At 33.0% G+C, this 12,380-nt stretch overlaps 1 protein-coding gene across 2 annotated transcripts in view; it reads left to right on the top strand.

Moving 5' to 3' along the window:
- Positions 1–12,380, top strand: part of PTH2R (parathyroid hormone 2 receptor) — a 55,654-nt gene that overhangs the window by 18,896 nt on the left and 24,378 nt on the right. For both annotated transcript variants that reach the window (XM_081050568.1, XM_081050569.1), the window contains exons 3-7: positions 874–984; positions 1,101–1,222; positions 8,676–8,773; positions 9,376–9,568; positions 10,942–11,095. In XM_081050568.1, coding sequence (XP_080906694.1) covers positions 874–984; positions 1,101–1,222; positions 8,676–8,773; positions 9,376–9,568; positions 10,942–11,095 — 678 coding nt within the window. The remainder of the gene's footprint in view (positions 1–873; positions 985–1,100; positions 1,223–8,675; positions 8,774–9,375; positions 9,569–10,941; positions 11,096–12,380) is intronic.

The following is a 12,380-nucleotide window of genomic DNA, read 5'->3' on the forward strand; positions in this document are numbered from 1 at the left end:
TTAAACGGGGAAAATTTACTCAGAAGTTGATGTTTGAAGTAAGGGAATAGCCTTGAGGCTATCTATCTGGGGGAATGGCATTGAATTCAAGGAAAAGCAAGGAGGACCTTAGCAGGAGTTGAGATTGGGGAGATAGGCCAGGGAAGAGGGCAGGCCTGTCAGATCTTCAGGCATTGTAAAGACTTGGCCTTTGCTCAGAGTGAGATGAGAGGCCTTTGGAAGATGACGTTGGGCCACTGTGTAAAGAATAAATAAATGAAAGGAGAGAAAGAATGGAGTCGGGAAGACCAGTTGGAGGCTCTAGCAGTGAATTAGGCTGGAGATGAGGTGGTGGCAATGGAGGTTGTGAGCAGCGATAGAGTTCTGGATGCATATTGAGGAGAGTAGAGCTTATGAGAGTTTTGTTTGAAATGAGTGTTAGATTCAAAGAAATTACTAAAATTATTGGGGAAAAGGCAAACCCAAATCTTAATTTGTTTCAGATGACATATTTTTTAACAGCAATTTTTAAAAGAAATCTAGGGTAAAAAAATGTATTAATAGCTACAACTATTATAGTTGGAAGAATTTTACTACAGAAATTGTTCACAATGAATTCCAATGTTTCATATATATTAATTGCTATAACTCATGCATACTGGAATCACTAAAATATTTTTAATTTATGCAAATCACATGTTCCTATCAGTGAGGCTAAGTGGATGAATTTTGGGACATTTGCATTCTATCTACTTCATGCTAGTTTCCCAAACTACCAATTTGTTTTACATTTTGCTATAGGTAGTGACCTGAAATTTTGTATTTTGAATGAATTTACTCTCTGGTTCCAACTGCATTTTTATTTATTTGCTTTTTAATATTTTTCCTCATCAGAGGGAAATTGTTTCCCAGAATGGGATGGCCTCATTTGCTGGCCCAGAGGAACAGTGGGGAAAATATCGGCTGTCCCTTGCCCTCCATATATTTATGACTTCAATCATAAAGGTATTGAATTTTTCTGAAATGGTTAATTTGGAACAGAAATTTAATTAAAAAAAATTTTTTTTGTAAAGGTCTAAGGGACCTGAACAATCTCACTGTTTTTCTTCATGTCTTTGTAGGAGTTGCTTTCCGACACTGTAACCCCAATGGAACATGGGATTTTATGCACAGTTTAAATAAAACCTGGGCTAATTATTCAGACTGCCTTCGCTTTCTGCAGCCAGATATCAACATAGGAAAGGTAATAGTAATTTTATATTTATGCACCACTACGGGGAAACAGAATAATGAGTTTAGGCAATTTTTGATTGTCAACCATTGTGTATAAAAACTCTTTTATTCTATGACACAAAGATCATAAAAGACAAAAGCAAGTTTGGAATCTTTTCAGATACCTTGTTAAGGAAAAGTCTAAGACCTGAAACATTCTGGTGTTTTCTTTAGGTTAAAGTTACCTGGCTGAGATATATACATGTATATTTATAAATATGTATCTCTGTGTATATTATATTACATTATGTTATATTTATATTACATTATATTATGTTATGTTATGTATAAAAATTATGCATAAAAACAGCAACATGATTCACGATTTCTTTTGACTACCTATAAATGGCTGCATCTCAGTTTATTCTATACTCCAGGAGGAGTTTTATATTTCAGAGATGTACTTTCCATATCCTAAGATTTGCCAGTAGGTGATTTCATTAGTATATTAAAGATTAGAAGGGTGGCGGTTAGCTCAGTTGATTAGAGTGTGGTGCTGATAACACCAAGGTTGCTGGTTCGATCCCCTCATGGGCCACTGTGAGCTGCACCCTCCTTAAAAAAAAAAATAGATTAGAGTTGTGAGAAAGCGGAGTGAGGGGCATCCTACAGGTCTTCCTGCACGAAACTTTAATTTTACATACGTGAATCAACTCAGAACCAAAGACAAGTGTTGGTCAAAGTGACACAGCTCACAGATGGCAGGGTCTAAAGCAGAGCCCTGATCTATAAATTCCTCATCAGTGCAGTTTCTGGGATAGCAATCATATGTAAACTTTGAAAACTTCTAGATACTTTTAAGTTATTTGTAGTGCTTTAAAAGTCATGCTTAAATTCCTATCGCTCAGACCTCATGAGTAAAATGCATGATGATATACGCATATGATGCTGGGAGTATGTTTAAATTGATATATAAATTATTTTTATGAGGACCCTGAGAACAGTCATTATACATAAACTCACCCAACATAGACGTTTTTCTTTATGCTTAATGATTTTTGAGGGGTTGGGAGAGAGGGAGAGATTGGTGAGTAGATTTCTTTGATTTTGCATTAATAGTCAGAACTTCCTTTCTTAACTGTTCTCTTTTCTAACACAAAGCACTACCACCTAAATGAGTTTTTTAGAAAGTTGCTGAAAGACCTTCAGTTTGTTATTTCATCATTGACAAACTTAGATAAAATTGGTCAATGTGAGGAGCTTGCTATATACAATAGAACTAAAGCCAACAATGACTTTATATAAAACGCTTCAAAATTATTTCAATTTCATTGACACAAAGAAGCATTCACAATATTTAGTGTACTCTGCGAAGAATTTATTTGTGCATTAAATGATGACAAATGAGAGTCTTTCACTGGTTTTAAGTGGCCTTTAAATTAAATCCTGGTTTTATGTACACTGAACTCTAATTTTATAACCATTTTTTGTGATTTTAGACCAAGATTCGAGATAGCTAAGGATAGTAATATACCCAAGTATATACTATTTCATATAAAAGTGATTTAAAAGTTCACTGAAAATTTGAAGAATTTTGTTGGCATAAATAATTTTATCTCCTTAATTAAAAATATAAAGAGTATTTCTATTGTTTACAACCCTTAAGCAAAGTTTGAGACAACTTCAGCAAAGTAAAGATCCTATGATAAGAAAACTAGATGCCTCCTAAGTTTTGATATACTGTAGGAAAAAATATATTACTTATTTGTGAGATATTCATTATTAATGATTATAAAGAGAGTTTTTTGTACAAGAAAGGAAAAATTAAAAAAACAAAAAAAGTGTGCATTTAGAATAAATGTGACATCTTTGTGGAGGAAAAAAAGATTATAATTTTTTAAAACATCTATTATTTTGTTATTTGAATAATTTCTATGTCATTGGCTTGACTAAATGAGATAATCACTTTTAATAAAAAGAAAGAAAAGAATTCTTAAGATAGAGCACAATATTATCAAATTCCTTAGTGTATGGTATTTAAAACAGTAGCATACTGTATAAATTATCATATAATGTATATCATGTTTAAAGGCTATATGCATTTCTGGAAAGCAATTTAGCAATGTATATTAAAAAACTTCAAAGGGTCATATCCTTTGATGTTATAATATTACTTCTAAGTTCTAAGCGTAAAGATTTGGAGTGTGTGTTTGGGGGGACTAAACAGAAAAAATGTTCATTGAACAATGAATAATTATTGTGGATATTCTGAAGAATTAAAATTTCCAATGATGAACTAGTTAAGTAAGCTCAAATATATAATTTTTATCAAAGAGTTTGTGGCTTTGGGAAGTTCTTTTCTTATACAGTTAACTGAAAAAGAAATCAGGTAATAAATGTATATAAGTTGGGGATAAAGATACTCAAAACAATAGGAAATGATGCATTAAAATAGAGTGAAAAGAAATACATGAAATACTAACAGTGTTGCTTTTTGGTTGGTGAGAATTCAAGAGTTTTTTCTCTCTTCTATTTTGTATTTGACACATTATCCAAATATTTTCTATAAAAGTTTTAGCATTTTATTTATTAACAGAAAATAATATGTAGTAAACGTTAAAAAAAATGGAACAAAAGGCAAAGTCTTCTACTCAGGTTGTAGGAAGTTTTGATAATATAATAAATGGTTAGATGCAAAATCAGTAATTTGTGAAAATGCATCAGTGAGCTAAGAAGGCCAAGAAATGAAAATGAACCAAATTCATTTTGAGAGGTGGACAGGCCCTTCCTGTGAGAGAAGAGACCCATGGCTGCATTCATCCCTGGGTCTGCAACAGAAGAGGTACAACCAGACCATAGAAAGGGATAGAAAAGAAAAGAGTCAGACTTTTAAAACCAACTTTTAACAGACAAGGGTTCGTAGAAAGGGTTAGAATTCCAAGGAGTCCTAGTCCTAATGAGCTCTCACCCACCAGCCAGTTGTTTCCATGGGGCCTTCACCGGGTGCCTGGAGGCAGCATGCCAAAAGCCAGGGGATTCACAGAGTGAAAGACAGCAGTTAGCTGAAGGTATGGGACAGAACATAGGAGCGGAGAGACATGTGTTGAGGCACATGGAGCCTCTCACTAAAGTGCATGACTACTGCAGCTCATAGTTCAGGGAGGGGCAGGAAATCCCCAAGATGCATAGATCTCATTGTGTGAAAGTCAGCAGCCTGACAAAATAGAGCTGAGAAAGATTGTTCCTAGGCACAGAGGCCTTCTAAAGCAAGGCAGTGGCTAGGTGAGCACTGGGGCAGAGCATCAGGGTGGAGGGAAATCTCCTGAGATGTGGAAAGCCAAGGACGGAGCTGGAGAGCAAAGTGAAACCCCCAGCAACTTAAAAAATGATTCAAAAACCTGAAAGAGTTCTTCTCTGGCTTGGAAAAGTATCAAAAGGTCACCAGAAGATGCTGGTACTCAGATCCTGGGGTTTGCTGAAGAAAAAGTCTTGATTTGGCTCTCAAAACCTAAAACCAGCGTAAATGAGTCATAAAAAACAAAAAAGAAAAACTATGACAAATCCCACCTCCAGTTTAACAACAGAATAATCCAGCCACCCCATGTGGGAAGCCTGATAGAAAAAGATGTCTGCCCTTTTCAGGTTGTTAATACTATATGCTCAGTCCTTACTATTCTTTTATCTACAATGCCCAGAATGTAATTTAAAAATTACAAGGCAGAGACCCAAAATTTAGAGTAAAAATAAGAGCAGAAAGAAACAGATGACCCAGATGTTGGAATTTGCAAATGAGTACGTAATAACTATTATAAATATGTTAGATGATTTAGTGAAAAGGGGGCATAAAACAGATGGGGAAATCAGCAGAGAAACGAAAACTTAAAAAAAAATAACCAAATAGGAATCCTAGAATTGAAATACTCAATTCAAAAATGAAGAATTCATTTGATATGCTCAACAGCATACTGGACACAGCATGATACACGATCATTGAACTTGCAGAGAGGTCAATAGAAATTATCCAACTAAAGCTTTAGGAGAAAAAATAAATTCAAAAGCCTGACCCATCTGATTTGTGAGATAATGAATAATTGTCTAGTGTATGTGAAATTAGAGGTAAAGAAATGTGTGTGTGTGTGTGTGTGAGAGAGAGAGAGAGAGAGAGAGAGAGAGAGAGAGAGAGAGAGAGAGAGAGAGACAGAGAGAGAGAAAAGATTTGTGAGGACAATGACCAAAAATTTTTTAAATGGACGAAATCAATGCACATGTCCCAGAAATTCAGCAGACTTTTGGCAGGGTAAATAAAGAGAAAGCCATACTTGGACCCATCATAGTTACACTGATATAAATCAAGGTAAAAAGAAAATCTTGAAAGGAGTGAGAGAAAAAAGCCACATTATATTCAAGGGAACAACAATAAAAAAAGACACCTGTCTTTTATTCAGAAACAATGAGACCAGAATACAGTGGAATGACATATTTAAAGTGATTAATATGCATTAAGAGAAAGGTAAAATAATGATATTTTTCAGACAGAAAAATTCTGAGAGAATTCATCCTTATTAGGCCTTCAGTGTAAGAAATGCTTTAAAAACGTTTTCTAGGCAGAAGAGAAATATATCAGATGGAAACACAGATTGGCAAGAAGGAATGAGGAAGACCAGAATAGGTATATATGTGGATAAAAATGATAGGCTAAAAAAATCCAAAAACTTATATACTTATCCTTATTTATTGCTATATAATTTATCTATCTTTTTAACTATGTCCAAAAAGTGATTCATTTAAAAATCTATTGACTGCTTAAAGCAAACATAATAGCCTCTTATTAGAGTTTATAAATTATGTAGAAGAAAAGCTAAATGGGACAAAGGCTGAAGAAGCAAAATTAAATATACGATTGTAAAGTTCTTATATAGTTTGTGAAATAGTTCAATATTATTTAAATGTAGGCTCTGATAAGTTCAGGATGCATAATGAAGTCTCTGTAGTAACTGCTAAAAAATAATATGTGAAATACTATAAAATACTTGATTGACACCCCCCAACCAATAAAAGGTAAGAAAGTAGGTACAGAAAAACAAAGAAAAGGTAGTACATATAGAATGCAAATACAAATATGGTAAATTTAAACCCAACCATAGCAATGATTGTATTAAATGTAAATGGACTAAACACTTCACTTAAAAGGCAGAAGTTGTCAGAACAGATAATAAAAAGTATGACTCAATTATATGCTGTCATCAAGTAATATGCTCTAAATATAAAGATACAGATAAATGTAAAGATAACAGATACTTTGAAATTAAAAGGGTGGAAAAGGTATATCCTGTGCATACTCTAAGCACAAGAAAGTTGGACTTTATGACAGAAATATGCATGCATTTAGGAGTTTCAAATTATATGAAACAAAAATGGTCAGAGCTAAAGAGAGACATAGCTAAATCCATTCATGTTGGAATTTTTAAAAATACGATTCTCTCGGTAATTGATAGAGCAATTAGACAGAACATCTGTAATTATATCTTTCAATTTGATTAAAATGACATTTATAGAATACTATATCCCAAAACTACAAAATTCACATTCTTTTAAAACACACAACAACAGTTCATCAAGAAAGAATGTATGTTGTGGTGTAAAACCAGTCTCAATAAATCTCAAGATTAAAGTCATACAGAGTATATTCTCTGACCACAAAAGAATTAATTGAAAACCAATTAAATGAAATATGCAGACAATTAACAAATAGTTTGAAATTATATGACCCTTGGCCAAAGTATGAACTGAATAAATATAAGAGCTCAATTTATTAAAAAAATGAGGGAAACAGTTAAAGCAGAGTATAGAGGAAGATTTATAGCTTTCAATGCTTAGAAAAGAAGGTGGAAATTCAATGCTCAAAGGTTCCACATTAAGCTATATGGTGTAATACCTACAGCAACCACCAAAAGAACATACATCAAAATGAAATTCTACAAAATGTTTAAGTAATCCACAGGATGGCAGGAAAAATAAAAGAGAAAATAAAAATAGAACAACAGAAAATAATAAGTAAATGGATGGACTTAGTTTTAACATATTATTATATTTTTAAAAAGTGGTCTAAATATACCAGTTAACAGAGATTGAGTCTATTAAAAAACATGACCCAAACATATGCTGTATACAAAGTTTGAAACTCATTTCAAATATGATGATATAAGTAGGTTACATACATAGTATACAGCACTATTTAGCAATAAAGGAGAATAAATGTGATACATGCAACAACTTAAATGGATCTTGAGTTCATTACTCTGAAAGAAAAAAGCCAAACTCAAAATGTCACATACTGTATGATTCCATTTGTCTAACATTTATGAAATGACAAAATTACAGAGGTAGAAAACAGATAAATGGTTGCCAGATGTCAGGGATAGTGAAAAGGAGAAGGGTAGATGTGACTGTGAAGGGACAGCATAAAGGAGATCTTTGTGGTGATGGAATAGTTCTGTATCTTGATTGCAGTGATGGTTACAAAAATTTATGTACGTGATAAAATGACACAGAACTATAAACACACAAATTATACCAATGTCAAATTCCTGGTTTTGATATTTTAGTATAATTATGTTAGACTTAACCATTGGAAGATACTGGGTGCACCTTTCTTACTATTTTTTCCATTTCTTGTGAATCTATAATTATTTTAAAATAAAAAAATTAAAAAGGCATGAACTGTTGATTCATGCAATATCACTGAGTATCAAAAATGTATGTTCACTAAAAGAGTATATATTAGATAATTCTGAGGACTCCAAGAACAGTCAAAAAGTATATAAAGTACACGAACAGATAGCGCTAATTTGTGGTGACAGAAATTGGAAAATCTGATATATAGATGATGTATTACAGAATTGTGCACTTGAAACCTATGTAATTTTACTAACCATTGTCATCCCCATACATTTTAATTAAAAAAAATTGGAAGAGTAGTTAGTTGAGCGTGGGTAGTGGGTACTTTTTTTTGACTTGGTTTGTCAAAACCCATCAAACTCATTTAAGATTTGTACATTTTAATTCATGTAAATTACAGCTCAATAAAAAAGTTAAAGAAAACTAGAAATAATATTCCCTAAATGACATATTCTTTTTACCAGTGTCCTTTTAAGATAGTCCTGTAATATGTGTTTAGTTTATCCCATATATCACATGTTAGATATACAATTCCAATTAGTTAAAATGAACAGTACAAAAATATATGAAGCAAATATTGCAACACTTAATTTGTCCTCACTTAGGCAATAAGAAACACCAAATATTGTCATTACATCTTTAACCTTTACTTGAATTTAGGAAATAAAAGGAATACCAAATGAATAATCTATAAAATATGAATGTGACAACACATTGCCTATCTCTAAACAAGTAAAGCACGATTTTTATCTACATCGACTGATTTGTTCAAATCTGCTTTTCTAATGAAATCCCTTCCCCTGCAGCAAGAATTCTTTGAACGCCTCTATGTCATGTATACTATTGGATATTCCATCTCCTTTGGTTCCCTGGCTGTGGCTATTCTCATCATTGGTTACTTCCGGTGAGTGATTCCCATTTGCATTTTTATCCATTGATGACACAGAGATTTCACAATTTGTGGTCCCAGATATTTTGCCCAATATAAGTGTTTGAATTCAGCTTAGTGTTATTATATTATTTGACTTCGACGATTTATGTTTTATGAGGAATTCAGGGGTTTGTCAGAAATCTTGAAGCATCAAAGCAGTATGAAACAATCAAACCAACAGATCAGCACTGCAGTGTATCTGTTTGCACAGTGATGCAGAGTTGAATTTTCCCAAATGATTTTGGTGCATTTGGACAGAAATTCATTTTAAATAATCTCAAAAGTTATCTATCATATATAAAGCAATAGTACTTATTGCATTTATTGTGGTTTATTTTTTATCCATTTATTTGTCCAAATTTATTGATATATTTGAAATTAATTTCCAAAAGTTACATTTTAGTTTTTGATCCCAGTTGTTCCTATTGGAAATATATAATAATGTCTTTCTGTCTTTGTTCCAGTTTGCTATTTTTTTCCTCTGTTGTGGGAAGAGCTTGGGGTCATTTATGTAGTTTCTTTCCCCATTTCTAATTTTATCCGAAACTATATACTGAATATTTTTCTCTCCATAGACGATTACATTGCACTAGGAACTATATCCACCTGCACTTATTTGTATCTTTCATACTGAGAGCTGCAAGCATCTTTGTCAAGGACCGAGTGGTCCACGCTCACCTCGGGGTAAAGGAGCTGCAGTCCCTGATAATGCAGGACGACCTACAAAATTTCATAGAAAAAGCGCCTTCTATGGACAGATCACAATATGTAAGTGTTTTCACCATTTTCTCTCATGACTGATTCTTATAACATTACAAGTAAGTCATAGTCCACAAAATATATGTTAACTTGTTTTGGCTTAACTTATCTGTGAGAATTAACTGGAATAGGTGACCAATTTGTATAGTGATGTTTACTATTTGAATTCTGTCTGCAACTCTCATGTCTAATCACTCATTATCTTAGATTATTAAAAGTGCTTGGGCTCGGGGTGGCCAGTTGGCTCAGTTGATTAGAGCGCGGTGCTCTTAACGACAAGGTTGCCTGTTTGATCCCCACATGGGCCACTGTGAGCTGCACCCTCCACAACTAGATTGAGACAACTACTCGATTCGGAGCTGATGGGTCCTGGAAAAACACACTTAAAATAAATTTTAAAAAGTTAAAAAAAAAAGTGCTTGGGCTCTTTTCTCAAAAACATTCTGGAATGGAAGCTTCAAAAAGGGCATAATTGGAATGGCCTTTGATGTACGGCCCACAGCAGCTGTCACCACTTGCAAAAGTAAGAAGCCCACTTTTAAAACCAGAAGCTTGGGATTTAAAAGCCCATGACATGCAGTTCCTTTATTGTACACTCAGAAACTTGGTTCAATGGAAGACTCCATAGTACTTGATTATGCTTTAAAGGTCCTGGTATTATTTAGTAAATAGAATAAGCCAATTCTTCAGTTAATTAGATAATTAAAGCAATGTATCTGGAAATTCAGTATAGTAAATTAATTGTCATGTTGGTGCAAATTAATACCCTATCTGTATCTCTGCCCTCTGCCTTGTATTCCCTGCTGATTCTGATTCTGGACTGACTTTGTGACTTGTTTTACAAATAGAATGAAGTGGATGTGATAGTGTACCCGTTGAGGGTAGACCTTTATGAATGAGACTAGCCAAGATTAGTTGACCAGCAGAATCATCTTGGCAATCCGTAGATTCATAAGCTGTATCAAATATTTATTGTTTTAAGTCATTAACTTTTGGGGCATAAAAAAAGACCAGAATAAAATAAATTTATGGTAGAATGATGGATAATATTTGCTTTTCTATGCTTTTCTGTACTTTCTTAATTGTCTCTAACGATCACGCATAATTTTTTAAACAGGAAAAATTAAGGAAAAGTGACTTTTTTGTAACTTCTAAAGTTAAAAAAAGTCTTATTTTAAAAATAGAATCAAGCCTATAGTCTTAAAAATGCTATGGTAAAGTAATTTTGTTCTGGTCTCTTTCAACAGTGTTGGCCTTCCCATGTACAGGAGACATTAGATTATAAAAAAAAGAAACCGAAGAATTGCTTTTTGGTGATCTAATGTTGGCATCCGTTCAATTAGGAGTTCTAATGTGATGCAATTCCTGTTTATTTATAACAGGTTGGGTGCAAGATTGCTGTTGTGATGTTTATTTACTTCTTGGCTACAAACTACTATTGGATCTTGGTGGAAGGTCTCTACCTGCATAGTCTAATCTTTGTGGCTTTCTTTTCTGACACCAACTACCTGTGGGGCTTCACCTTGATAGGCTGGGGTAAGGCGTTTATGTCTCCTTTTTAAAAAACTGGACTATGGATTTTAGGGCTCTCTGTCATACCTATCATTAACATTCTTTCGGCCATTTTCCTGAAATAATCCCTCCCCAACTTTATTCCTCCTTTTTTCTTTTTCATTGTTTATTGAAGAAAATTATTAAGATCAAGTCTATAACCCTCCCAGTGGTAACAAACTTTGCACCTTTAACTTACGGTTAGTCTTCTTAGGCCAGATTCTTGAGGGGATTCTTTGACAGAAATGTAAGAGAACACGTTTTTAGCCACATTAGCCGTATACATTTAGAAGTACCCTGCTCATGTCTTATGTCAGTGTCTGATTTAGCAATAATTTCATCCTAAAATTTTTGATTTTTGAATTTCTAAGCTGTATTGACATATCTTTGATTGGTGTTTCTAGGTTCTATGATGAGAATGCCAGAAAGGAATTTATAAGACCATTTTGACTGCATTACGAATTACAAATTACAAACTAATTACATAGATTTACAACAATACAAATTACAAATTAATTACATAGATTTACTATGTCTTTTGGAAGGAAATAATTCAAATTACTTATGGGATAAGTAAGAAAAAAAAAAGATATTCAGCTTACATTCCAAAATGCCTTACGATTACCAGAGAGATTACTGGACTAGGCATTAATTCAACATGATGTGGAGAAAGCCTGTTGTTTGTTAAAATTTAAGAGAAATTAAAGCACATATATAGTTAAAATTAGAGTCTTGAGATTAACAATTGCGGGTGTCAATTGCTATTTTTATATCCAAATCATGAGGTGCTAAGCATAGGAAAAAATTAAGTGGCTCAAGATTAAATATGAAGGGTTTCTCCCCTTCAAAATAAAATAAAATCAATAAAACAGCAATAAAATAAAAATATTTCGAACTTTATTACTCACATTGTAGTGATGTGTGGAGTTACATTACTTGTATCGATTTTGCTGATTTTTAACAATAAATGGGAAGGGAAGGAAATATTAGAAAGAATTACATATCGGAACTTTAATAAATTGAAGGCAAATAAATATTTAAAATGACTGTTTTTACACATCTTTTTTATGAAACAGGATGTATAGACAGTAAAAGCAATTTCTTTTTTTTTAAAAGCAATTTCTAATATGTTTTTTTCTTTACCAATTGCATTCTTAGTTTTCGCTATCCCTGCCTCAGTTTCTCAATTTTCTCATAAATAAGGCACTTTATTCTTGGTTCCATTTTGTTCTTTCAACTACACATTTAAAAACATATATTTTGTTCTATA

The sequence above is a fragment of the Rhinolophus hipposideros genome (genome assembly GCF_964194185.1).
Source record: "Rhinolophus hipposideros genome assembly, chromosome: 6".
Taxonomy (NCBI): Eukaryota; Metazoa; Chordata; class Mammalia; order Chiroptera; family Rhinolophidae; genus Rhinolophus; species Rhinolophus hipposideros.